General features: G+C 48.3%; 1 protein-coding gene across 2 annotated transcripts in view; it reads left to right on the top strand.

The window, feature by feature from the left end:
* Positions 1 to 25,182, top strand: part of OSBPL10 (oxysterol binding protein like 10) — a 218,119-nt gene extending 192,937 nt beyond the window's left edge. For both annotated transcript variants that reach the window (XM_059664144.1, XM_059664143.1), the window contains 6 exons: positions 5,096 to 5,245; positions 11,198 to 11,675; positions 15,959 to 16,145; positions 17,616 to 17,798; positions 21,415 to 21,568; positions 23,909 to 25,182. In XM_059664144.1, coding sequence (XP_059520127.1) covers positions 5,096 to 5,245; positions 11,198 to 11,675; positions 15,959 to 16,145; positions 17,616 to 17,798; positions 21,415 to 21,568; positions 23,909 to 23,953 — 1,197 coding nt within the window. In that variant the 3' untranslated portion in view covers positions 23,954 to 25,182. The remainder of the gene's footprint in view (positions 1 to 5,095; positions 5,246 to 11,197; positions 11,676 to 15,958; positions 16,146 to 17,615; positions 17,799 to 21,414; positions 21,569 to 23,908) is intronic.
* Positions 25,183 to 27,880: the final 2,698 nt, after the last annotated feature.

The following is a 27,880-nucleotide window of genomic DNA, read 5'->3' as shown; positions in this document are numbered from 1 at the left end:
TAGCAAACAGTATGCGGGGAGAGATGCCAGGCTTTAAAACGATGGTGCTGCAGTGCGCTCGCTGCCAGGGGAGAGTTGGATGTTCTTGCCCTCGCCGGCTGTGTTTTCTGTCCTGGCTCAGGTGGACTTTCAGGATAGTGACAGATCAGTTGAATTCCGTGAGTTTCGTTTTTCTGATGACGCTTATTGACTTGGGCAGAAGACCACGCTGTAGGAGCCAACTTAATCCGTGTAGACCCCTGGCACCTGTATGTCTGTGATGTGATGGCTCTGGCACGGACTTGCTCCCTGTTCAACAGGAAAAGGGCTTCTTCAAAAGTTGGTTATGCCACCACACAGGCCTCTCCCAAAATGGTTCAAATCTGAGGATTCAGCCCTTGGAGTGAAGACCCTAGGTTAATAGGCATTTCTAAATCAAGAGGACATTAGTAGGTCAAACTGCTTATATTGGCTCCACTTCTCTGAGCACCAGGTTTTAGTTAAGAAAGAAGAGAAGGTCATTGTGGAGAAAGAAGAATGGGTTGGATGTGCGCTGTCTGAGAAAAGCAAAATAGGAGTGAGGCTCAGGAAGGGGGAGTAGATTTGAGGAGCGGGGGGTTGGGGAGTGGAGTGAGGCCTGCGGTAAGGAAATGAATGGACTCTGAAGATAAATGTCTGTCTCCTGGTTTTTCTTGGAACGGACCCAAACTGTAGTTAAATTACATACGTGTGTTGAATAGAATAGATTGGAATGCCAGTCTTGCTTGGAATTTACATTTGTATTGAAAAAATCAGGTTTTTGTTAAAGAGATGAGAGCAGTGTGTCCCCTACACTGGTGTCCCCTTGGAGAAGACTATTGTGGAACACACGTCACACTTTTGCTTCTGGTTTGGGCCTCACCATAGTCTCATGGGTGTGCTGCCCCCTACTGGATGAGAAGTGGAGCTGTGGTTAAGGGCAGGGGTGGTGCATCTGCAGATGCTGAGACTGTCTGATTGGACCGCTTCCTACCATCAGAGCCTCTCCCTCTTACATGATCTCAGACCCTTTGGTTCTTGAGAGGCCCAGAGGTCAGCCCAGGGCCAGACACGCTTCGAAGAATCCAAGATCAGCAGGGATCCCTTCTCTCCAGAAAAATGCCCAGACATACAATTTTTATATAACACATCAGGGGCTGTGATAGATATCTTAAGGAGTGTCCGTAGGGCCCAGATTAAGAACCCTTGTTCAGGGGCACAGGTCATGCTAAGCTACCAAGGAGTGGTCCCCAAACCCCAGCCTGCCGCGTGGCCTTTTGCTCTTCGTCACATTTCTTGTCCTTACCCACGTTTGCTAATAGGCACGATGAGTCACTTGATTTTTGTAGCCCAGAGTTATTCACGTGGTAGAAATACTGAGTCATAATTTTTGTTTTTATTAAGAACCTCATTATTCCAAAGCCTGCTTCTCTTTCAAACACATTTTAATTTCATTTTATCTTCAAGTTTGGCTACGTTTTTATGGCTGAGCTGGCTCATTTGCCAAGATCTCTGGGGGATGGGGTATTTAAAGATTCTTCTTAAGTCTTATGAAGTTTCTCAGCATTAGAAAACCATTTCTCATTTTCAGTTTCTTCTGAGATGGAGAAACACTGTTCTGTCATCACTTGACAAGCAGAAATCCATAGGGACCACAGGGTGTGGGCATGCGGGGGGCCCCAGACAGAAGCAGAGCTCTGGGAGAGGGAGGGTGAGAACGTGGGCCTGATTATGGAGAACAGACTGCGAGCCAGTGCCCATTAGCGCTGTTTTGGATTTCACATCAGAGTAGCAGAATCAACAAACCTTGACCCCAAAAGGGAAGAAGGCTTTCTGTCTTTAAAACTCCTTCCAAGCCTGGCTCTAAACTGTCCATTTCCATCATTATTATTATTATTATTATTATTATTATTATTATTAATTTCAGAGAGAGGAGGGGAGAGGGAGAGAGGGATAGAAACATCAATGATGAGAATCACTGATCAGCTGCCTCCTGCACGCCCCCTACTGGGGACCGAGCCTGCAACCCAGGCATGTGCCTTGACTGGAAATCAAACTGTGACCTCCTAGTTCATAAGTTGACACTCAACCACTGAGCCACATGGGCTGGGCCAAGCCTTCCGTTTCTTGCAGTCCTTGCTCTCAGGTGCTTTGTGGGTGTTGACATATTTACGTTGCCAATAGACACCCTTCTAAATGAGTCCCACAGTTCTATCTATGCCTACGCAATGCCCTCAATTTAGACCCAAAACAGAGGGTGGTCTCACCTTCCTGCAAAGGACTGAGTTCCAGTGAGGGTGGGATTGTGGGTATCATCTAAGACAGCGGTCGCCAGCCTTTCAGACCTCACGGACCACCAGTGGTCCATGGACCACCGGTTGGCGACCACTGATCTAAGATGTTCACTAACAATGTGGTGACTGAAACCAGCTTCTTTTTTTTTTAAGCCCCCGATTGTTTACTTGAGGTTGGGCAGGGGAATTTTTTGCAAACCATCCTGTAAGAGACAGGGCAAGCTCTCAGAAGCGGTGGGAGACAGAACGATTGCTGGGTCTGTGTTTCCGCGTAGGGCACTGCTTGCTGAGGATCTGAGCCAAGGACACAGATGTGTGTCGGGCTCCCCTCGGCCTTTCTTCCTTGGCAGGACTTCAGGGCCCCAGGAGCTCTGGCCCCAAGTCACTTGGCGTGAGCCAGTTTCTGGGGCCCGTGTTCCAGCCTTCATCCTCTCTGCGGGAGCCAGTGTCTCTGAGAGTCATCATCAGACACAGAGGAAACGTGTTGTTGCGTGTGGTGGGAAGAGCTGGAGAGGCTCGTGTGCACGTTCATGCATGTTCTTAGTATCACGGGTCTTGCTAAAGGCTTCCTTGGTTACTGGAATGGGGGACGAGCTGGGTTTAATTTTCAAGTCAGGCAGACAGCAGGAGGAGGTGAGCACGTAGCACTGAGTGGGGCAGGGAGTGGGCAGGATGGCGAGTTCTCTGTGTACTGGCTTGTGGGCAAACGGGAAATCACATTTTCAGAAGAAAGGATCATTCTTTGCTTCAGAAACCTTACGGCTGCCTCACTTGAGCTATAGATTTGTTTAGCTTGCAATCAGTACTTTGTGAAAACAACTAATTTTCAAGCAGGAATAATTGCTCTCAAAATGTAGCTACCTTTGTTGTCGAGATGTTTAAGGACTTTGCACGCCACCCCCACCCCCTTGGGTGCATGACGGTGCCTTGATTTGTTTGTGATTGTCCGCTTTCCTCCCAAAGCAAGATGCCCAGGCAGCGCCCTCTCCTCCCCCAGCTGCCCTGGGTTGAGGGGAGGTCTGTTGGTACAAATTACCGCCTACCAGGTCACCACAAAGAGGTAGCAGCTGCCTGGCTGGCATAGCGCAGTGGTTGAGCATGGACTATGAACCAGGAGATCACAGTTTGATTCCCGGTCAGGGTACATGCCCGGGTTGCAGGCTCATCCCCTGTGTGTGGGGCGAGCAGGAGGCAGCCGATTGATAATTCTCTCTCATCATTGATGTCTCTCCCTCCCCTCCCCCTCCCCCTCCCCTTTCCTCTCTGAAATCAACAAAAAATATATTTTTTAAAAAAAGTAGCATCAGCAGCACGTTTGCCACTGAAAGGATTGTGTCTGAGTTCTCTGACTTCCCAGCATGGAATCAGGGCAGCCCGGAGCCCCCAGATATCCCTCCGGTTAGTCTCCTCTGAACCAGGATGGAGCCCGGAGCCCTCAGTATATTCTGGCAAAGGCACTTGCCGATGATGTCACACATTGCGATGAGGCCAGAGAACCAGGCACTCGATGGAGGAAGCCCAACTCTTGGCTGGGGAAAGCCCCCTGGGCATCACTGAGGCTGCCCCCCTGTCATCCCAGGAGTGGGCTTACTCAGAGAAGACTCGGAAAATTTTAATTTCAAATTTTAAAAATGCCTGCCCCGGGGCAGGGGGAGTACCGTGCTTCCTCTGGAGTGCTGGTAAGGAAGGGCCAGCACGCGTCTGTTCGGCCAGACAATTGCAACCACCTCGATCACTGAGACCACCTTTGCGGATTGGAAGTGCCATTAAATAAAATGAGATCGTTCTGTCCAGTGAGGTTTATAAATCGTTCGTTTTTGCATGGACATTTGGGCAAGTCTGTATGCTTTTGTATGTAATGCCTTTGCGCCCTGCATTGCTGTATGCTGACTTCACTGTGTCTGACCATTCATTACATTCATTAGGAACGATTGTATAATGTTGTATGCAGTGTTTTTATTTACATGAAAACAAGTATCATAAGAACATAGATAAGTGTGCAATGGTTACTTTTATTCAACAGAATTCTGCAGACAGCTTGACATGGTCGCCAGAGTGCTTGGTTCTTGGGTATTGAAAACTTTGTGCTCAGTCATTCCCTTTTGCACATTTTGTTTATTAACTTGCCTGTTGTTGTGTTTTTTTTTTTTTTTATGTTCTTGGAAAAATGGAACCGAGCAATTGAATTAATAAACTTGCATGAGGAAAGCAGGATTTGGTGGCCAGCATGTATCTCAGCATTCTTAGAAAGCCTCAGAGTTGGTCTTGACATTTTCATTTTTGCCTCCCTCCCTAGATGAATGCCAACTCACTTTTCACACTTGCTGTTGTGATATTAATTGATGTAAAACAGTTGAGGGTAAATTTTCTCATAAAATAAGGTAATTTCAGCCCATCCCTGGGGTATCAGACCTTTTCTTAAACATAGAAAAAATTATATTAGATATAAAGTGTCCTGGCTTGTGCAAGTTAATAGGAGAATATTGTTTGGGAATGGCCAAGGTTAAGGGGGCTCATTCCTGAACGTTATAGTTTCTTAAAGGGCAGGGATCTTTCTTGTCAGGGGAAGTCCTTCAGCCAAAGGCTCACTCATAGGAGGTGATGGGGAGATCAGAGGGCATGGGCAGTAGCTAAGGATGGCCTGCATCCCTAAAAGGGTCATCCTCCACCCTATGGCCAATAGGACTGGCTTTTAGAGAGACTCTTCCCGGGTCGGAGGTCATTGCCAAGCATATGGGTTCAAGTGCTGTGCTGCTCCCTTCCACTGGAACCGCTGGTGATTTTTATTGATGATCTTTTTGTAGCCGAACTCAGGCCCTGAATTGGTTTTGTCCGAAGATGAAAAAAGTGACACTGAAGATAAGGAAGAGGCAGAACTGGGCGTCATGGAGGATCAGCGCAGTGTAATTCTTCATCTCATCTCGCAGCTCAAACTTGGAATGGATTTGACCAAGGTAGGTCGGCGTGTCCCACCGGATCCATGGCCGGTGGTTTGGGTGCCATCTCTCAGTCTTCCCGGCTCATCATCTTTTCCTTGTGGGGAGACTGGGAAAGCCGAGGGGACGAGCTCAGAGTTGCAGCCAAGTCCGGCTATTCCAGGAATAACTGGAAAGGAGATTCATGCTCATCCTCAGAGCGTGCGCCTTGCCATTTGCTTCCTTGCGGGAGCTGTGACTTACAGGGCAGGGGAGCGCCAGAAAAGGCCGAGGAGATGATAAGGAAACTTCAGGAGAGGATACTCTTGTTTCCTGCTGTGTCCTAGAGAAGGTTAAAGACGGCCTATGGATGCCCTGACCGGTTTGGCTCAGTGGATAGAGCGTCGGCCTGTGGACTGAAGGGTCCCAGGTTCGATTCTGGTCAAGGGCATGTACCTTGGTTGTGGGCACATCCCCAGTGGGGGGTGTGCAGGAGGCAGCTGATCGATGTTTCTCTCTTATTGATGTTTCTAACTCTCTATCCTTCTCCCTTCCTCTCTGTAAAAAGTCAATAAAATATATTTTTTAAAAAAGACGGCCTATGGAGATAGATACGACTCAGTGAACACAGGGAGAAGCCAGGAGGGAGGAAAACAGTGGAGCCAGAGCGAGGCCATTGTGCACACCGAGGCGTGACCTGCTGCTGCTGTCACTCGCCTTCACAGCTTAGCTAGTCCCCAAAAGGCAACCTTGTTGGTGATCCAATTTCATTGTCCACGTGCAGAGAAACAAACCCGCTGGTTGGTACAGGTGCAGCTAACTCTTCCTGGCAGTGAGTTACCTACCCTTTATTTTGTCAGGTTGGGTTTTGTGTGTGTTTCCCCTGGTTTCCTTAACGGATTACATAGGTCCATCTGGGAGGGTGGTCTTGGCCTCTCTCTGTTTGCTTATTTGCACTGGGTAGGTTTGCCAGGCTGAGGGCAGGGTGCTGTATTGTGTAGGTAATTCTCAAGGTTATGAAGTTAACGCATGTTTCTTGGAGAAAATCGCACCCGCTCTGGGCCTTCCTTGGCAGAGGCCTGTGGTTCCCCCTGATGGGAAGGGACTGTCCCTCTTTCTGGGGGCACTTTGACTTTCTTGGTGGGCAATGGGTTATGTCAAAGTTTCTTAGGGCCCTGCCTGAAGTTACTTCTAGATGGATGCAGCTGTAAATGTAATTAACCGTTCTCTGAGTCCCGAGTGTAGATCTTCTCTTTTCCCCCCTTTCCCCATAGTAGTTCATTGTCTTAATTATGTTAATGGGAGAAAAGGCAGCCCTTATTGATGGCTCCATAAATCTGCAGCACTGATTCTAGCCATTTGGACGCCATCATCTGTACAGCTGGGCCATCACTCACCACTCTGTTGGAGGCAGACAGCCCAATTAGGACTCACCAATTCCTGGCTCGATCTCCGGTGTCCCCCGCCCAAGAAACGGATGATTAAGTGACTTATTTGCGAAGGCAGATCATAGGAGAGAGAGAAATCTGCTTTAATGAAAAGTGTGATATCTGCCCGGCGCGTTCAAGGTGCTGGTTTTGAAAGGCACCTGTCTGGTGTTCTGCACAAACACCATCAGAACATACCGGGATGAAAGGGGAAACAGTCACCCCACTCCCAGCCCATCCCCTCCATCTTCCCAGGTATTCTGCTTTTCCCATCTCAGACAAAGCCTCAGCGCCATTGTCAAGAGCAGAAGCATAGCTGGTGGGTTGGGCTTGGCGTAGGCTGTGAGATCATACTCCCTGAGTCTGTAATTTTGGGAGGGTTGTCTTGGAAAATGGGTAAGTTCTCAGATATTGCATCTCTAGTAGAGCCTTTTTTTTCTTTTTCCTCCCAATCTTTTTTTTTATTGTACATTTTCTAATCTACAATAGAGTTGCAAGAATAGTACAGTGATCTTCCATGTATCACCTTTATTGGCCAGTTAACATTTTGCTATTTGGCATTTATTTCTTCTCCCTTCTTTCCTCTCTCCTTCTCCACTGCCTCCTTCCATTTCCCTCTCTCCCCCTCTGTGCATATCTATGTGTATGTGTGTTTTTGATGAAGCATTTCGGAGTGTGTTGTGATGAGTATCCTCGAACAATAGCACATTTCTCTTACACAATACATTTGTCACACTTGGGAAATTTAACATTGCTGCCAAACTGTTTCATCTATGGCCCATCGTAAAAGTTCCCCAGATTGCCCCAATCCTCTTTATAGCTTTAATAAGAGCAAAAAGAGCATTGTGGGTGCTGTGATGGAGATGAGTGTGGGGCTCCGTGAAGATACGAAGGAGAAGGTTGTTGGTTTAGCCTTGGCAGCAGGAGCTGCTGGGAAAAGCTTCATAGAGGTTACTCTTGAGCTGAGTAGCTGTGTCATTTAGACAAGGCAGGAGAGGGCAGAACAGGGAAACGGCTGAATGTGTTGGGGAAGGGGAGCTTGTAAGGGAGGGCTGGGGCTGCAGTGATGGATCATGTGAGACAAGAGGGAGGTGGGGGGCTAGATTCAACCTTACCTCTTGTAGAGATGTCAGAAGACTGGCTGTGGTATGGAGAGGAGTAAGGGTGGGCATGACAGGAAGTGAAGGCCAGTTAGGAAGCTGCAGCTGTACTTTTCCAGAGGGGTCGCTGTGCATGCCCTTTCTATTTAAAAAAAATTTATTTTTCAACTACAGTTTACATTCAGTATTTTGTATTCGCTTCAGGTGTACAGCACAGTGGTTAGCAGTCACACACTTTACAAAGTGTTCCCCTGATATTTCCAGTACCCATGACACCATAGTTGTTACAATATTGTTGGCTGTATTCCTTATGGTGTACTTTCTACCCCCTGACTGTTTTGTAGCTACCAATCTGTACTTCTTAATCCTCTCACCTTTTCCACCCAGTCTCCCACCCCCACCTCCCCTCTGGCAGACGTGTCTGTTCTCTGTATCTATGAGTCTGTTTCAACTTTGTTCATTTAGTCTGTTCTTTAGATTTCACATATAATTGATATTATCAGTAATTGCCTTTCTCTGACTGACTTATTTCACTTAGCATAATACCCTCTAAGTCATTCCATGCTGTCGCAAATGGTAAGATGTTTTATGGCTAATAACTATATCTATATCTATATCTATATCTATATATCTATATATCTATATCTATATCATCACAGCTCTTTTATGCACTCGTTTATTGATGGGTGCTTCAGTTGCTTCCATATCTTGGCTATTACAGGTAATACGTCTATGAGCGTAGGACTGCATATATTCTTTCAAATTCGTGTTTTGGGTTTCTTCAGATATATTTCCAGAAGTGGAATCGCTGGGTCATAAGGCAGTTCCATTTTTAATTATGTGAGGACCCTTCCTACTGTTTTCATGGTAGCCATGCACGAGTCAAGGTGGTAGAGCCACCTTCACTTGGAGTTCTGTGTGTCAGGGGTGACCACCTCGCTGTAATCCTGCCTGCTCCCTCCCTGGCTTGCCTCCTGATCAGAGGGTCCCCTGGGCCCCGGAAGGGAGAGAGCAGGATGTGGAATGATTTGGGGACAGTCTGGTGATGTGGACATTTGTGACTTTTCTTTCTAATTGATTTAGCCTCATTGAAGGGTTTTCCCAGGCTACTGAAGGCCAGAGTCCCTAACCTGCGTAGCCTGTCTGGAGTAATTCTTAGGGGAGAACTTGAGTGGCCCTGAGGGGGCAGGAGAAGGAGAGATAGTGAATGTGTGGGGTTATTATGACTCTCTGCTTTTTTTTTAAAAAAATATTTTTATTGATCAGAGAGGAAGGGAGAGGGAGAGAGAGATAGAAACATCAATGATGAGAGAGAATCACTGATTGGCTGCTTCCTGCATGCTCCATACTGGGGATCCAAGCCTGCAACCCGGGCATATGCCCTGACCAGGAATCAAACCATGACCTCCTGGTTCCTAGGTCAATGCTCACCCTTTGAGCCACGCCATCCGGGCTTGTCTTTCTTCTTTACTCTGCCATCAGCCACCGGTGCGGGGAGGCCCCGGGAGAACGGCCAGCCGCCTGGAAGAGCAGACGCGGAGAGCATGGCGATGGGCTGAGTGACGACCTGTCCCACAGAAAGGCCCAGGCAGCGGTAACAGTGGCATCTGAAGGCCATTCTGAGCCAGGATGTACTTTTCCGGCTCAGATCCTTGAGATTCTCAATTTTGTCAGGTTGTGGCAGAAGGGAAATTAGGAAATCTCCTTTCATTTGATGGTTGTATTTTAAAGAATGTTTCTTCTTCCAGTACATTATAAAAGCAAAGCAGAAAGATACTCAGAAAAAGCATAAAAGTCATTCAGTTCTATCATCTAAGACAGATAGGCTAGCATTCAGGGTCTTTTTATGATTCTTAGATGGTGTTACATGTTCAATTTTACATCTGGTTGCTTTTTTGCTTAACACAGGAACATTTTCCTCTTGACACAGTTTTTAAATGAAAGATAGAACAACATTAAAAACGATACCAACCTCATCTCTGCAGTGGGCCGGGCCTCCCCCAGTTTCCTCTGAAATCTCGGTGCTTGGCTAATCTCATGCCTGTCAGTCTGTCTCTTTCTCTCAGCACATCTGTCTCCCATTGTATCTAGATGCTAAGACCCCTAGATACAATGGGATACTAAGGGGCCTTAGTGAGCTGAAGTGGAGACAGGGCTACAGACCTGTAAGCCATGGTATTCACGATCAGGGATGTGCCCCCTGGCAAACGTTCTCATGGGAGTTAGGGACTGTGTAAAGGAAGGACAGGCCTGGTCCTGTAAGGTGGGAACGTACACCAGATGCATGACCTTGGTCAACTTGCTTGAACTTGAACTCGTGTGGCTCCTCTGCCCTCACTCGGAGGATGTCACGGAGGAGCCTAGAGGTCAAGGCCAGGCTTCCAGCTTCAAAACCCTGCGATTTCACACGAGGAGAAGCAATGTGAGATGCTCCAGGCCTAAAAGAGCTGTGTCATGCGGCCGCGAGGGAGGAATTGCGATACCCAGTAACTTAGTCATTTCGACATCACTGTCGAGTGATGAGAAACAGGCTCTCTCTCCTTTGCATATCAGCAGGAGTCATGAGTTACCTGCTCTCCAGCCCAGTTTCGGAACACCCTTCATTTGCTTTAAGTGACCTAATGGCTGGGTTACAGGCACTTGGGTTATATGGCACCTGAGTGACCACAACGAGGAGTTTCTTTGTCCCATGCCTGTCGGAGCCGCTCAGATTTCTACTTCCCTGCAGCATGGGCAATAGCAAACCTGGGTACCCCTATGCGGGCCCATTGACCAGAAGACTCTGAGTGCCAGCCTACTTGCTTGTAACTTATGCTCGTTTCTTCTGGCCCTAGTGGCCCCTCTTCTCCGTGGCAGCTCTGTGGGCCTTTGCCTGGTATTGGCCCTGCCTCCTAGAGCCCCAGGCCAGGGGCTTCCACCCTCCTACTCTGCCCGTGTCTTGTTGGAGTTTACAGGCTCCTCTTCTAACAGAGATCCCCAAATAGACACTCTCACTGATGGTGGGTCCTGGTCTACCTGGACCCCCTTTGACCACCAGCAAACCCCAATGTCCATGTTTGTGGGAACACACTGGGCATCCTCCTGGCTGTGCCTGATTGAGGAAGAACATGAGAAAGCCCTTCCAAGCTGTTTTCTTCACACCAGGTAATGAGTGGAAGGGGGCCGTGTGGTCAGAGTGGCGGCAGTGGAGAGACAGGGGGCCATTGTTTTAGCCCAGAGGAGCCGAGAAGAAAATCACTCAGATCATCAGAGTTAGGTCGGCGTTGATTCACCGCTGCAGCTACTTCAGTTTCTTCCGTACTGTTTCTCCTGATTTGTCATTTGTGTACAAATCGAAAAACACTGGCCCCTGGCTTGAGCCCCTGTGACTTTGCTTGATGGGTGGCAGCCTGCATGTTTTTCCTTTCCGCTCTTCCACGTCACCGCCGGGACTCCTGTCTGACTGTGTCTCCTCCCAAATGCAGGTGGTGCTCCCCACCTTCATTCTGGAGAAGCGATCTTTGCTGGAGATGTACGCGGACTTCATGGCGCACCCGGACCTGCTGCTGGCCGTCACTGCGGGAGCCACGCCGGAGGAGAGAGTCATCTGCTTTGTGGAGTATTATCTCACCGCCTTCCACGAGGGCCGCAAGGGGGCCTTGGCCAAGAAGCCTTACAACCCTATCATCGGCGAGACATTTCACTGCTCCTGGGAGGTCCCCAGGGACAGGGTCAAGCCAAAGAGGACTGCCCCCCACTCTCCTTCCAGCCAAGAACACCTGATTGCCGAGGAGCCTGCGGAAAGCTACAAGCTACGGTTTGTGGCCGAGCAGGTATCCCATCACCCACCCATCTCCTGCTTCTACTGTGAGTGCAAGGAGAAGAGACTGTGTATCAACACTCACGTATGGACCAAAAGCAAGTTCATGGGCATGTCCGTGGGGGTCTCTATGATAGGAGAAGGTAAGCCATGTCCCACGTTGGATGCAGTTTTGACTCTTCCACAGTGATGTTTGCATACCTGATAGGTGATGGATGATTTTGTTTGCGGACTTCCTTGTTTTTGTTTTGTTTTGGAATTGGGGGTGAGTGAGTAGGTGGGTGAGTGTGTGGGTGGGAAAGAGGGAAGGGGTTTGTTATTTTGGGACCAGATCCTGGTAATTTCCCAATGGGGCCAAGGTGATAGACTAGACGGGATGTAACTATTTGCCTAACCGGCTGCCCCCCTGGATCTTCACATGCTATATGCATGTGTGTAGTGGCCTTACATAGGCTTTATTTTCAGCTTTGCATGAATATTAGAGTTGGCTCCAAATCCGTGAAACACATTTGTATTCATTCTCACCGGAGTTCTGGCTCACAGACAATGAGGATGACAGTGCTACCTATTCACAATCTGCTCATAAAAATTCCCGGTCAAAGCTCTGGCCTCAGAGCTGCGGGTTCTGAAGCAAGCAGCATGCAGTGTAATCGCACCCCTCCTGGGTAGAGTTTCTCATTTAACAAATAGCTGTGAAGGAAGTCGATGCGTTGTTTGAAGAAACCGGTAATAATCCGTGTGAAATTCAAGCCTCTGTGTTAGCAGCTCTTTACCTTCTTATGAGTCTCAAATACTTTTGAGACTGAAGGATGTAGACTCACTTCCCAGAAAGAAAAAAACAAACACCCAAACTCAAAACTTGGCTTTCAGTTCAGGGCGTATATGGCTCCTTGAAAGCCCTTCTGAAACCCAGTGAGATAAGAACACCTTCCATTCACTTCGCACATTTTCACTGAGCACCTACCAGAAGTCAGACCTGGTCCTCCGAGCTGTGGATACTTGCGTGAACAAAACAATCCTTAGAAAGCATCTCTGTCCTCATGAGGCTTCTGTCCTATTCTGCAAGGGAAACACAGTTATGTGCGTTGTGTTGGAAGGTAAATGCTTTGGAGAAAAAGGAAGCAGAGAGGGGAGCTGGGAGTGGTGTGGGGAAAGCAAGAGAGCTTTAGCATGGGTGGCGGCTGAGAAGGCCTCACTAGGAAGGTGACATGTAGGCCAAGACCTACAGGGGGTGATACAGGACAAGCCAGAAGGAGAAACCAGACTTGGAGAAGGTCCGGGAGTCACAGGCGGCCCAGGAATGTAGAAGGGGCGGTGGGCAGCTGGTGATGACCAGGGGAGGGGGTGGCCGGCCGGAGGACGTTAGGGTCCCTCGAGGGCCACAGCAGGCCTGTTTCCCTGGAGCTGAGAAGAGAAACTGATTCCAGGTGTTTCTGGAGGGGGAAGGGCGGAGGCCGGGTCTTTCATCTCTGGCCTCTCTTCGGATCCCAGTGCCACGTTCCCCAGCTCGGCCTCCTCCTCGGAACCACGGCGGGGAGCAGCCCCGGCGCAGCACCGTTTGGGTGAGGGCCACGCGGCAGGTCCCAACCGGCATGTGTCGGCCCAGGCCGGGCCCCGGCAGTGCTCTGAGCAGGGAGCTCGGGTTCGAACACCTCAGGCCGCTCTTACTGGTGAACGCAGGGAGGACAGTGCAGGAAGAAGACCACTCAGGGCCCCGTGGGGGAGGGTGATGTTCGCACTGATTTGTACACTTGCATCTGTAATAAGAGTTGAGAGTGGCGTGAATCTCGATGCTGACTTCTCTGGGGCTCTGTGTTTCCGTCGGTTGGCAAAGGCCCACCCAGTACCCCAGGGTCTGTACTGGTTAAGTCTTCCCCTTTGTTTCAGAACAGAACTGGGGATCTGGGAGATTCATTTCATTCTGTTTAATTTTATGACGTGTCCCCAAATTCCCACATACTATACCATGTGAAGGAGAGATGTTCGTGTGCTAGAGAAGTAGCATTGAGGCAGCTCCCACCTTCAGTTTATACCGAAGCCCATGGGAGTGGGAGATGGCCTGCACCTTCTACAGATACTGCGCCCCCCTTTCTGTGGCTGATTGATTGCTTTATCGATTCATTGATTGAATGACTGTTATAATGTCATGTGGAATAACACATCCAGCCATTAAGTTTTATTAGTATAGTAGGATAACCTTTCTTTGTTGTTAGTCCTCAACTGAGAATATTTTTCCCATTGCTTTTTTCTCCCCAGAGAGTGGGAGGGAGAGAATAGGAGAGAGAGAGAGAGACAGACAGACAGACAGACAGACAGACAGACAGACATGGATTGGTTGCCTCCTTCCCGCATGTTAATTAAATGTGCCAGCTTGTAACACGTGATCTTATTTCCCCGCAACAAAATACTCGGAAGCAAGCGGTTCTGGATCCTGGGCTCAGCTCCTTTGCGGGCCGGGTATGGGGGACGGGTGTGTTCTCTCCCTCACTCATCCCCTGCGTGGATCCAGCACATGCCATGAATCTTCTGACTGAGTCTGAAGTACCATTTTACCAACCCACTCATTTTAAAATTTAGAAATCAGATGGATCCCCTTGCAATTTTGTGTGCAAATACATGGACTTATCTCTTAACTGCTTGCCTTAGGCTGAGGCGTATTTAGCTACAATAAAATGCCATTATAAGGAGCTTCATTCTGCCTTGGATTCGCTTAGGTTGCAGCTCAGAGTCTGTCCCCCACCCCCATTGTCCTCAGCTCTGGCACTGCGACCCCTAATTGAGACACTGTGCAGTCACCCCATGCGCTTTGTCCACTACTCATCCCCCCCCCCCCCCCCCCCCCCCCGCTTCTGGGAGCAGAGGCCCATTCAGCTGCTCCTGCAACCCACCTGCCCCCAAAACACCAGGACAAGCGCTGAGTAAATGGCACAACCTCTTGAGTCTGTGGGAAAGGCAGTCAGTCCCGGTAAGCGCAGTGGCATCTTGGCCCGGTGCTGAGTGTGGCCGCTGCCGCTGCCGCTGCCGCATCCCAGGTCCCCAGAATTCCCTTCCCTCTGTGACTCTGTGCTTTCCAGAAACATGTTCTATCAGAATATTTGGGTTCCTCGGGTTGAGATCGGGAATGAAATTATTTAAAGTTTTAATGCCTGGCCTTGTGTTGATTGATAAATCCGTTTGTGGGATTTAAGACTCACCTCCACAGGGGCAGATTGATGCTTTGGCATTTTTCAGTTTCTCCCGGCTCACAGGCTAATGAGAGAGGTGCTTTCCTTGTGATCCCAACTGTACTCCTGGTGTTAATATGGTCTTTTATTCCTGCTAGGGGCAGGTATTCTTTTTAATGCAACCCTAAAAATATGAGTTCGCGTTGAGCAGGCATCCATGCAGGTTATCTAATAAGTGAGCGCACATTCATGGATTTCAGCACAGAGCCCAAGGAATGTGGTCTCGCTAATGCCTTCCGTGCAGCTTGGCTCAGGGGCTCACTGATGTCAGGGGACTTGAGGGAAGTGCCACTTGGTTTGGGAGAGGTTTTTCTAAAGATGAGCGCCAGGAGGGTGCCTCCCACCACTCCCCGCAACCCCCCCCCCCCCGCCCCCCGCATGCATCCCCCTCTTTATTCCCAAATGGAAAGCCCACTGTTAAGAATTCGCCCATTGAGAGCTGCTTTAGAGAGGGAGGCGGGCTTAGGACGTAACCCCCGCAGGATCCCAGTGGTGTGTCAGGCTGTGTGCTTAGAGCCGAGGTTTAGAATCGCCTTCCCATCCTAAACCACAGCCCAGGGAGGCACTGGGGCGCAGAGAAGCTAAGATCTTGCGCTCAGGATAATGGCAGAACTCTTTAACATGCTTTTTTGAAGTTTAAAACATAAGGTCTGGCCCCTCCTGGCCTGGCCAGCCTCCACGCTGTACATACCATCTCCCTTTGTGCTCAGGCCCTTTTCTCAGCCCCTTCACGCTCACCAAGCTCCTTCCCATCGCCTGGCCTTGGCACGGGCTCTTCCCGCTGCCTGGAATCCTCCCCCCTCTTCGCCCACTCAGCTCCTACCCAGCTCACCTGTCCTTCCCTCGGGGACACCTCCCTTCCAGGTCACTTCCCAGGGGAGGCCTCCGTGGCCCGGCACCTCTCCCTCCCACCTTCATCAGTTACAGTTTGGGGTTTGCTTGGTGACTGGTCAGTGCCCACCTTTCTGGTCTGTCCTTGAGGACAGACAGGGGTCTGCCTTATTCACTGTTGTATTCTCGGTGCCTGGCCCACAGTGGGGCGCACAAGACATAAAAATGCCTGCAGATGAGCAGCCAGCCTTGGCAGAGGGGGGAGACCGGTGCCCTTGGCAGGCAGCTGCTTGGCCTCTCCCGTGCCTCCCGATCCCCAGCTGCCCCTCTCGCATCTGTGTGCCTGACCGTCTCCTCCTCTCTCCCCGGAGGTGTGCTGCGGCTCCTGGAGCACGGGGAGGAGTACGTGTTCACCCTGCCTAGTGCCTACGCCCGCTCCATCCTCACCATCCCCTGGGTGGAGCTCGGAGGAAAGGTCAGCATCAACTGTGCCAAGACCGGGTACTCGGCAACTGTGATATTCCACACGAAGCCTTTCTACGGAGGGAAAGTCCACAGGTAGGCGGCGCGGGGAGGCTCAGTCTCTGTCTTATCACAAGGCCCAGGCGTCCATTTCTCCACCAGAAGTTGGGTTCCCGCCATTGGATGCATTGAAAGTCAAGATAAAGTTAACATCTTTTTTCAAAAGAGGTGCTGCTTTGTTCCCCCCCCATGGCAGGTTTTTTTTTGTTTTTTTAAACCCTTCTCAAGTAAACTTAATGGTGAAATCATTTGGGGATGTATTAGCAAACACACACCAGAGAAAAAAGACACTTCCCTTTGTTACAGTAAACTCACCCTCCTGATGCCGCAGCCTGTTTCTCTGATCTGAAGCAATTTGATCTGTGAACCCAGACTCTGCCCAGGAGCACCCCTTTCATGTTAAATTGGCTTCTTTAGGTCTCCAGAACCCGTATCCTCTGTGAGATCTTTGCTTTAGGAGCTGGGGAAGCCCAAGCCTAAGAAATGGAAGGCGAGGTCTGCTGCTTGCAGAAGCACAGCGTTGTTTTTATTGCTCCAGTTATAAAAATCCCTCCTTCAGGCAGGTCCGTATACAAACAGGCTCCCGTCCCTGCCCTTTTTTGGGGAAAGTGTTCTGTGTGATGTCACAGTGTCTGTCGCGGGGGAAGTGGGCGCCCTCAGTGGCCGTTTTGGACCCAGATGCCCGGGCTCGCAGGGTGACCACGTGCTCTGCTCCCCAGCTCCACCTCCTATCAAGTTGGCAGCTTGAAATCAGCGGTGGTGGGGCCCCACAGAAATTGGCAAACGTAACAGATCCGTTGTTTTCCCTCCTGGACAGCCATTGCTAAACCTTTACCAGCACACCCCTAATGCCTTTCCCCTGTGCATGGCCTGGACGTCTCCTGATGTGGCCACCTGGGAACCTTGGCCGTGTTCAGGCTCAGGCAGAGAGCTTCCAAGCCTGGGTTTGAAAGCTCAAATTCAACCCGAGTTGGGCTGTTAGGAAGAGAGGAGCTGGCCTCCTACGCTTGGCTGCCTGGAGCAGGACTCCCCATTTCTCGCGTGTTCCTCTGACTGTGCAGCAAGTTCCCAGGTAGAGAGGGAGCTGGGATCTGCTTTCACCCAGAGCTGGAACCTGGAGCCCCCTCAGGCCAGGCAAGTGAAGCGAGAGGTCACAGACCTGCACACAGTGCTTTTAGAGCCGGCGGAAGGTTGCTGTGAGCAGGAGAAGGTATCCATGCAAGGCCAAGCACGAGGATAGTGTTGCTCAGCTTTCATTAGATTAGCCTATTAACTGATCTGTAGACTTGATTCATCTCTCACCAGTTTTTCCATCAGTGCCTTCGTTGTGTGTTCAGGGACATTAGATCCCATATTATAAGCTAGACTTGGAGCAAAACACTAAAAAAACGATTCCTCTCCATGCCACCCCATTAAAAAAAGAATCTCCCCATGTGAGTCCACCTTTTCCAGTCTCTGTTTTTTTATGTCGCAAAGCGTGTTCCTTTGATTCCTTCCTTCATTCAGGGTCACGGCAGAAGTGAAGCACAACCCAACCAACACCATTGTTTGTAAAGTCCACGGGGAATGGAACGGCACCTTAGAGTTCACCTACAACAACGGAGAAACCAAAGTCGTGGACACGACCACGTTGCCAGTGTGCCCTAAGAAGATCAGACCTCTGGAGAAGCAGGGGCCCATGGAGTCCAGGTGGGCATCAGGCTGTTTCTCTCCAGCTGTTTCCCTCCGCGCTCGACCCAGGGGACAGAGAGGAAGCCTTGGAAAGCTCAGCGAACGGAACGGGCCGGGAATCCTGCTCTGACTTGAGATATTTGGATTTCCCACTGTGTGTCATTGAGCAATAGAGCCTTTGAATCTTTCAGTAGGGGGTGGAGGGTGTAGAGTGTCTGCCGCAGACTTTTAATGCCTGTTCCCAAAGAGTTTGTCAACTCAGCTGGCCTGTTGCTTCATTACAAAGTTAAACACAGGGAGCTGCTAGTAATCAAAGAACCGTGCAGTGAAGCTACGAGGCACTTTTTTCTTTCTTACCAGATTAGCAACATAATTTTTAAAAATTCAGTGCTGACAAGGGCGTGATGAAATTGACGTTCGATGCCCTGTGCTTATAGTAGGAATGTGTGAGGTTTGGCTGCATGGATCATCCATTCAGTTTAATCAGTGTTGTATTTCTGGGAATCTATTCTAAGGGACAGTTCTTAGATTCAGAAAAAGTTTCAAGCATAAAATTAAATATATATTTATATCCTATATAATAAAGCAGTAATATGCAAATTGACCATCACTCTAACACACAAGATGGCCACCCCCATGTGGCCACAAGATGGCCAGCAGGGGAGGGCAGTTGGGGGCGATCAGGCCAGCAGGGGAGGGCAGTTAGGGGTTACCAAGACAGCAGGGGAGGGCAGTTAGGGGTAACCAGGCCAGCAGGGGAGGGCAGTTAGGGGTGACCAGGCCAGCAGGGGAGGGCAGTTAGGGGTGACCAGGCCGGCAGGGGAGGGCAGTTAGGGGCAATCGGGCCAGCAGGGGAGCAGTTAGGCATTGATCAGGCTGGCAGTGGAGTGGTTAGGGGGCAATCAGGCAGGCAGGCAGGTGAGCGGTTGGGAGCCAGCAGTCCTGGATTGTGAGAGGGATGTCCAACTGCCCACTGGGATCGGGCCTAAACAGTCAGTCGGACATCCCTCAAGGGGTCCCAGATTGGAGAGGGTGCAGGCTGGGCTAAGGGACACACACACACTCTACCCCCCCCCCCCCGCACAAATTTCGTGCACCAGGCCTCTAGTATAATATATCTATTTAAAAACCTAAACAAACAAAAGAAAAAGCAACCACCTGCCTGTTTAGCAGGAGGAAACGGCCAAGTAAGAGTATCTGACCAGTTCGCATGTCTGCGCTACGGCATGAATATGCTGCGACCCCTTTGAGTGGTGTGTATGCAGGCACACGGGCAGACTCTGCTTGGAATACGCCCATTTGATTTTTCAACCAGGTCAGCAAATGGTGGCCCGGAGCCAAATGTAGCCTGTAGCTAATATCTGTAAAATTTTATGGGAACATAGCCATGTTTATTGGTTATGGCTGCTTTCCTGCTACAATGGCAGTTAAGTAGTTGGGACTGAGACCATATGGCCTGCCAAGCCAAGATGTTTACTGTCTGGCCCTTTACAGAAAATATTTGCCTTATCTAAAAGCATATGCTGCTCTTTAGAAATACGAGGTAGGATTAAACTGAAATAACAGATGATTTGGTGAAAGGTTTGCCTTTACCAGAAGTTTGTAACCAGTGGGAGGTGTGAATTCTGTAAAATTGAGGCGGATGCAATAGTGCGTACAAACCATACGTTGTAACTAAGTTTAATACAACCAGGGCCTCAGTACCTCTGGAACCTCTGCTTTGTTGTAGGATTAGCACGCTCTTTCCTGTTCTGTTTGGGGGCCGTGTAACCTTCTCTGAGTCCAAGTGGAGGGTGTGAACTCCCACCCGTTGGTTTTTTCAGCTCAGCCTACCGGGCACTAGTCACAGGACAAGGGACAGACTGTGGGTGGGAAGAAAGCTCCCCCCTTGCCCCGGACGGAGCCTTTCCAGGGTCAGGAACCTTGCGGTGGCTACCATGGCGTGTCTGTTGTTGCTGGTTTGGCAGTTGAGAACAGAAATCAGCCCTTGTGTTGTTCTAGGGATATGGAGTAGCTTAGCTACTCCTCCTCAAGTCCCTTTGCTGCCTCTCTTAGCCAGGGGAACTCAGAATTCAGCCTGGAGTGGGGGTGGGGTCTGGTATGGGAGTGGGACAGAGGGGTGCCACGTCTTTTTGGCTTACGTATGCAGACTTTACTGAAACATGGAGCTGAACGGCAGGGAAACCGAGTCCAGCCCACCTTGTGTTCCCTAGGAAACAGCCCTGGAAGGTGGTAGAGTATCTGGTCCAGGGGTTCCCTTGCTGTTCAGAACACCTGAGCCTACTACGCAGCAGGTCTGCCAGGCCTTTCCTGCATGGCTGGGTGGGGGCAGTGGTTAGACCAGTTCTCCCAGCCCTCACAGTGATGCTGGCCTCTGCAAGCCCCCTTGGAGGGGAGGGAACCACTAGCCATCAGGGAAGAGTGAAGATACTTGCATTTGTCTGCCCACACCCATGCATTTGTTCAGGATGCTGAGTTTGGTCTGAGCAGATGTCCCCTTGCCCAGAGCCCCCAGGGCCCTGTGATGCCAGCCACAATCCTGCCTCAGCCACTGGCCGGCCTTTGCCATGAGGCTTTCCTGGACTTTCTGCTTTTCTCACTGACCTGCTCCCACCCTCCCCACCTAAAGGCTCCTCACCTTTCTGCCCTTTCTTTTGAAGTTCAGAGACTTCCCCAGATGAGCCCCCAACTTCTCCCCACCTGTCCCCATCCTAGTAGCGCCATTGGTTGGGTCCCCGTGTCTGGCCAGAGCTTTGTCTGGGGCCAGTTCTTGTCCTACTACCCCTCTCTAGTCCTTGGACGTCTCTGCCTTCTAAACTTGGGGCCACTGTCTTACGAGGCTTTTCATGGGAGGTCCTACTCTTGAGAACACCCCACCAGATGTCCTTATGCCCAGCCCTTCCCCTGGCACCAGATGTGTCAAGGGTGTGGGTGATGAAAAAGACAGTGATATGACCCAGCCCCGCCTCATCCTGATGTGGCTAAGTGACGAAGTGCATGGGTGATGGTGCCCTGCTCTCCCTCAATTCCTGTCCTCGCCCCTTGGAACAGAGTGTATGAATGAGGGGTGGTCCTGGGAAATCCGAGAAAAACTGCACAAGATAGGAGCCAATCTAGGCCACCTTTTACAATGAATGAGTGGGGCAGAGAATTAACTTCCTGTTTAGATGTGGGTGAGATGACAGAGCCTGCAGCAAAATCAACTCCTCCTTCCCTCCCCCTTCTAACTCCTAATACCGGGTTTCCTTGTGGGAAACCAGCCATTGTCCATATATATCAGCTCGCTGACCTTGGGCAAGTCATTATGTGAACCTATTTTTCCTTCCCTTTAAAATGGGGATGCTAATACAGCGTCTATGTCATTGGGTTACTGTGATGATTAGTTTATATGTAAATATGAGGAAATATGGTGAACACCATCTAAGCGTCTGCTTTATTGTAGCAGCAGCATAGCTGGGTAGCCCTGGGTTCAAATCCTTGGTTCTAGCAGTCTTTGAGGCACCTGCAGAGAGCTACCTCTACGGATGGCCTGCCCAGATGTCCTCTTCCCAGCTCTGGCCCCTCCTTACGGAGGATGACCCTCCTTGAGCCTGCTGTCCCTGCCTGACCACTTCCTCTCCTCTGTCACCCCCAGGAACCTCTGGCGGGAGGTGACCCGCTACCTGCGGCTGGGGGACATCGATGCCGCCACCGAGCAGAAGCGGCGCCTGGAGGACAAGCAGCGGATGGAGGAGCGGAAGCGAGAGAACCTCCGCACCCCATGGCAGCCCAAGTACTTTATCCAGGAGGTAACTCCACCGCCTGTTTGGGTGCTTGTCCTGAGGGGCAGATGGATTTGTTTGGCTAATGCAGTGGTTTGGATAGACAGAAAGATGGGGCAGGAGAGGTCCTGGGAAGATGTGGGGTAGCTTGGCTCCAGCTTGGGGCGAAGGCGTCCTCTGGGCAGAACCGAGCACCCTGTCCCTCTGGCAGCCTCCATCAGAAAAGCCCATCGGCCTGCCAGGGAGGGCGAGGCATGGGATGGCAGACCTGGATGCTGTCCTAGTCATACAAACAGGCCCCTGCTACTTTATCATTAGCTGCAGTGAAGCGCCCTGCTGCCCGCTCCACACCGGGTGAGCTGGGACCTGCATGACTGAGAACTGCTTTCAGAGCTCTGCCTCCTGTGGGCCAAATGGGACAGACATGCTGGACAGGCCGGCCTGAGTCCTGTGCCCGAATGCTGCTGCTGCCACCCAGGGAAGTGACATGTGAAGGCAGAAATAAATCCTTACGAGTGCCCGCCCCTGGGCAATGGGCAAGGCACTGGGTGCTCAGTGGAGGCTCTTACGCTCTTGAAATGGTTTGTGGACCAACTGGGAAGCATTCGAACAGAAGTGGGAGTAACGGGAGCGAGTCAGAGGCCAGTATAAGGCAGGCCCTCAGGAGCCGGCAGCATCCACGAGAAACAGGCTGGGAGGACTGGGGCAGGCGTGAGTCTGTATCTAAAGAGGGTTGATGCTACTTACCTCCAGGTGATCACAAACTGTCCAATTCTTCACAAGTTTTCACATGGTATGAAGGAATTTTTAAAAATGTAAACACTGAGAACCAACTGAAACCCGTCCGGGCTTTCTTTGGCTCAGGTGCTGGTAGGCCTGACCTGCGACAAGGAAGGATTACTGTGTAGGTAGAAGGCCTTGGGTGAGTTAGTAACCGTGAGGCAGACTCCAGGTCAGGAGCAGAAAGTGCCCCTGTGCCCCCGGAGGCAGGGGCTGTGGCTGTGGCGGCAAGACTCCAAGGTTGGATTCTGGCTCAGGCAGAAGGCCTGATAGAGGCTCTGCCTGTATGAGACTCTGAGTGGGAATCTTGTCTGGAAACCTTGCCCAGGTGAGATGAATCTGTATTGTTAGTCAGAGTTCCCCAGAGAAACAGAATAGAACCAATAGGAGACATAACTGCATGTAGACTTATTATAAGGAACTGGCTCATGGATTATGGAAGCTGAAAATCCCCAGGATCTGCCATTTGCAAGCTGGAGACCCCAGGGAAGCTGATGGTGTAATTTAGTCCAAGTCTGAAGGCCGAGGACCAGGAGCCGATAGTATAAAATCCCTGTCCGGGCAGATGAGATGTCCCAACTCAAGGAGGCAGAAAACAAGGCAGATTCCTCCTTCTCCCACTTATTTTCTTTTTAGGTTAACGGGTTGGATGATGCTCACCCACAATGGGGAAGGCAATCTCCTTTGCTGAGCTCACTAATCAAATGCTAATCTCATCCAAAAACACAGACACCCGAAATTGTGTAATCTGGCCACGCATGGCCTGCCAAGTTGACATAATTAACCATCACACAATCCTTTAAGGATCCTTCTGTGAGGTGAATCTGTTCTCTCTCAGACTAGCTTGTCTGGCTTCTGTGGAAAGATGCACACTCAAAAACAAAATGACAAAAGAAAACATACTGTTCCCTGCTGAGTTTAATAAAAGCCCCCGTGTTTGTAACAGAAGGCTTGAGGATATGTAAAGAATAAAAACCACCCCAAAACCAGAACCGTTACTATTCAGTATATGCCCTTCTAGCCTAGCACCAGGCTGAGTGCACCATCTTGATTCTGGCCATTTCTCACTGGTGTTGGGTTGGTGGTATTTCTAATGTGCGCTGATTTGTGACTATCCTGCTGGTGAGAGCTTTTGTTGGACATTCCCCTCCAGGCTGATGGGCTGTAAATCACTGGTTTGGGCAAATTCCTCACATGCAGGTCTCCGCTTTTCTCTTGTCTGTTCATCCAACACGTACCCACCCCCACCCTGTCCTGCTGTTTAAAAGCGCTCCTCCCTCTCAATCTTCCTTGATATAAACCAACAAAGCCCCCCCTCTTTTGTTATTTTTTGCGGGATTTCCTCCTAAAATGCTAACATGCGAAGATCATATGGGCTTTAAGAGCTGAGGAGGGGTAGTGAGACCACCAGCCTGGCACAGCTGAGATGCCAGGAACAAGGCGGACGCACATACTGGTGGTGGTCCCGACAGATGCTAACAGTGCTTTGCATGGTACTAAGCTTCCAACCTACAGAGCCTGGACTCTTGTTCCTCCCCTTTGCCTGCTGAGAGGTCTCTGTGTAACGTCTCCTCCCTTCTCTTACAGGGTGATGGCTGGGTCTACTTCAATCCCCTGTGGAAGGCACACTGACCGGGTGGAGGTGCAGAGCCTTCAGGAAGAGCCCCGTTTTTGTAGGAATTAAAGTGGTACAGTATCAAGGTTCTGTTGGTATTCACTGAGACCGCTTGATATCATTCAAGAAATGGTACCTGAAAAATTCTATACTGTGAAAAATGTACTCCAAACTCTGCTATAGGATTAAGTTTATTCAAGAGCCATTTGGGGCATGAGTGTGTACAGTTGTGAGCTCTTGGCATACTGTATGTTCACACACATGCCATTCATTGTATACATGTCTGATTATTACACATGTAAATACTGCACTTACCAAGAGTTAAGTGGGTAATTATGGGCTCCTTTTTATCAATGATTGGCCTTTTCTATTTTTCACTCTGCCAAAAATGTTTTGCACTTACAAAAGTATTCTCACACACATAGTCAACTCCTGTCAAAAAAAAAAAAGGGAGGGGGGATTGGCATGGCCCAACTGATAATCCATCTGGTAGAAAATGGCTCATTCCTGTCATTTCAAAATTATTGTGATTCCCACCTCTCACCCCATGGCATTTCACCTGTCCATACTGCAGAAAGATAAATGGCTATTTTCTGCTGACTGGGAGTGGGCAGAAAGCTATTCCAGGTTTATGCCAGAGCCTCTTAGGGTGGAGCACCACTGGGAGAACTCCAGGCCCACCTTGGAATTTGCCTCCCATCTACCTGCCCCAGAAACTGACAGTTTCTCCTGCTCAAAGCACTAGTCATACTTTTTTTAGAAGCTGCTGCTTTTACAGTAGAAAACAAGTCATATGGAGACTTCACTACTTTTATGATGAAAAAAGGGCTTTAGAAGTTAAATATACGCATGCATATAATAAACATGCACAACCACAACCTCAATCTTGTATTTAGTTTGGGGGGAAAAGAATTTCCTGTGGATTTTTTTTTTTTTAGTGCACCTCTATTATTTGACCCAAACTCTGCAGCAAGAAAACCACTGTGATGCAGTTGAATTTCAGTCCTCAGCCTTTACAAATGAGGTCAAGACACAACTAGAATATAAAGGAAGGAAAAATATAACATTTGATTTTTGCTTACTGCTTATTTTATTTTTTACTGTACCACTCTGAAGAATATTTATAAAATCCAGTAGCATGACTGCTTCTCTGTAGTAATACTAATTTGTGCCTTTTGTCTGCTTCCTTAAGACCAAATGTTCACACTTTGTAGATATTAGACAAATATATTTCGATTAAATACTATACCTATCTGTGTGTCTTTTATTTTTAGGGATTCAAAAGTTCTGTTGGAATTGATGGCTCTAAATGAGCTCAAATTTTGTTAATTTGATGTGAACAGCATTCATATTTACATCAAAACAGTATTTCAAACATGAGAAATCTACCAAACATTATGGATATTCCATGACAAGTTTGTAAGAACACTTAACTCATATCTAGTGAATGTTTTATTTTGTGAAAAGTTACTACCAGGCAAAGTAGTAATGTAGGCATGTTTAGGTGTACAGTCTTAAAATACCTGGGAGAATAAAGCATTTGGAACTATTTTATTTCTGAGAGGAAAAGCAGGATAAATACAATTTTTAGTCTTCTCATTGAGGATTTTTTTTCTCAAAAGTAATTACTGTGGTGTTTTTAGATTTTCCAGCCTTACTTCAAAGTATAAACTATTTGGTAAGTACAATATAGAGAAGGTTCACTTTTTGGCGGTGGGCTCATTGCCTTTTACAAAATTGTGAAATGTACCCACCTTTTTGACCCCAGGTACCACCACCACCACTATCCTGACTTCTGGAGTAAATCTGAGTCCCTGTTTCAGTTTTTTTAAGAATATATACCCAGATGTGGAAGTGCTGTATCTTATGAAAATTCCATGTTTAATTTTTTGAGGACCCACCATACTGTTTTCCACAGTGACTACACTATATTTTGCATCCCACCAGCAATGCACATGCTTTGAATTTCTCTACATTTTCCCAAACATTTTTCTGCTTTTTTGTTAATAATAATCTTCTCAATGGGTGTAGAGCACTATCTTAACTGTCGTTTTGATTTGCATTTCCCTAATGATTAGTTATGGTGAGCATCTCATGTATGTATTGGCCATTTGTATATCTTTAGATGAATTGTCTAACTTCTTTGCTCATTTTCTAATTGGGTTGTTTTATGTGTTGAGTTGTAAGAGTCCTTTATTCTGGAGAGCAATCTTTTATTGTTTTATAAATATTTTCTCCATTCTTTGGGTTGCCCTTTCACTGTTGGTAGTATGCTTTAATAGACAAAATTTTGTTCAAGTCCAATTTCTCTATTTTTTCTTTTGTAGCTTGTGCTTCTGTTGTGATAGCCAAGAAATCTAATTTCATGGAGCTTCTCCCCTATGTTTTCTTCCAAGAGTTTTAGCTCTTATGTTTAGGTTTTTGATCCATTAAAGTTAACTTTTCTATACTACGTTAGGTAAGAGTTCAACTTTGCACATGGTTATTCTGATTTCTTAGGACCACTTGAAGAAAAACTTTCCTTTCCCCATTGAACACCTGTATCAAATATTATTAGACCACCTATGCAAGGATTTCTTCCTGAGCGCTCTATTCTATTCCATTGCTTGTGTATATAGCATCTAGGTTTGTGTAAGTACACTATACGATTGCTCGATAAAATCGCCCAATGCATTTCGCAGAACATTTCCTTATTAAGTGTTGCATGAAAATAGTTATTTTCTTTCTGGTTAACAGAGAGATTACATATAACATGCTAACGTTATAACAACCCATTTAAAATTAATACCAACACTCAACCACATATAAAACGTTTTCTAGTTCCACCTCTCTGTTGACATTACAAATTATATTTTTATATATTGTGTACCCATTAACAGACATAATTATTTTTCTTTGAAATCCTGTAGAAGAAAAAATGTTATGGCTTTGAGTTTGTCTAATGCCTTTCATTTCAACTTGAAAGATTTCATTTCTTGCAGGGCAAATGTAGTGGTAATGAAATCAGCTTCTACTTACTTGGGAATTGCTTAATTTCTGGTCATCTTTTAAAGACTATGTTGACAGGTATAGAATTCTTGATCCCAAAAACTTTAATATAATTGAGCTGAGTGTCTTATGGGAGCTCCCTATTACGTAATTGCTTTTTCTCCTCACTACTTTTGAGATTCTCTTTGCCTTTAATCTTTGGTGCTTCAATTAGTATGGGTTTTGGTGTGCACCCCGTTGGGTTCATTTTCCTTGGAACTGTTTGCTTCCTGGACTTGTATGGTCTATTTCCTTCACCAGGTTAGGGATGTTTTCCATCATTTCTTCTTTTGGCAACTATGATACAAATGTTGGTATGCTTGATGATGTACCAGAGGTCCCTTAAATTCTCATCACTTAAAAAAATTTTGCTGTCCTGATTTGGTGTTTTCTACCATGTCTTCTGCATTGCTGATTTAATCCTCTGCTGTAGTCTTCATTTCCCACAGGTCCTTTTTCATGGTTCTCTCTCTTTGTTGAGGTTCTTGGTGCGTTCATCTATTCTTTTCTGAAGTTCATTGAGCATCCTTGTAACCCGTACTTTGAACTCTGTATCTGGCACACTGCTTTTATTTAGTTCCTTTTTCTGGAGTTTTGTCCTGTTTTTTCATTTGGGACATGTTTGTGTCTTTATTTTGGCTGACTCCATGTTTGATTTTATATATTAAGTAGATCGGCTACCTTTCCCAGTCTCAGCAGAGTGGCTTTATGTAGAAGGTGTCCTATGAGGCACAATCTACCTATCACCTAAGCCAGGTGTCTCTTGTTTGCTGTTGGCATGTCAGTGGGTGGGGTTGATCCTCAGGTGCACTGGCTATGAGGACCAGCCCTGGCTACAGCATATGAACTGTTGTGTAAGGAAGGGATGACCCCATGCAGCAGGAGCTTTAATGGGGCTGAGTTCACCCTTCCGGTGT

This window comes from Myotis daubentonii, chromosome 14 (genome assembly GCF_963259705.1).
Source record: "Myotis daubentonii chromosome 14, mMyoDau2.1, whole genome shotgun sequence".
Lineage (NCBI taxonomy): Eukaryota > Metazoa > Chordata > Mammalia > Chiroptera > Vespertilionidae > Myotis > Myotis daubentonii.
Note: the sequence above shows the minus strand (reverse complement) of the source record. Positions and strands in the feature narration are given on the sequence as shown.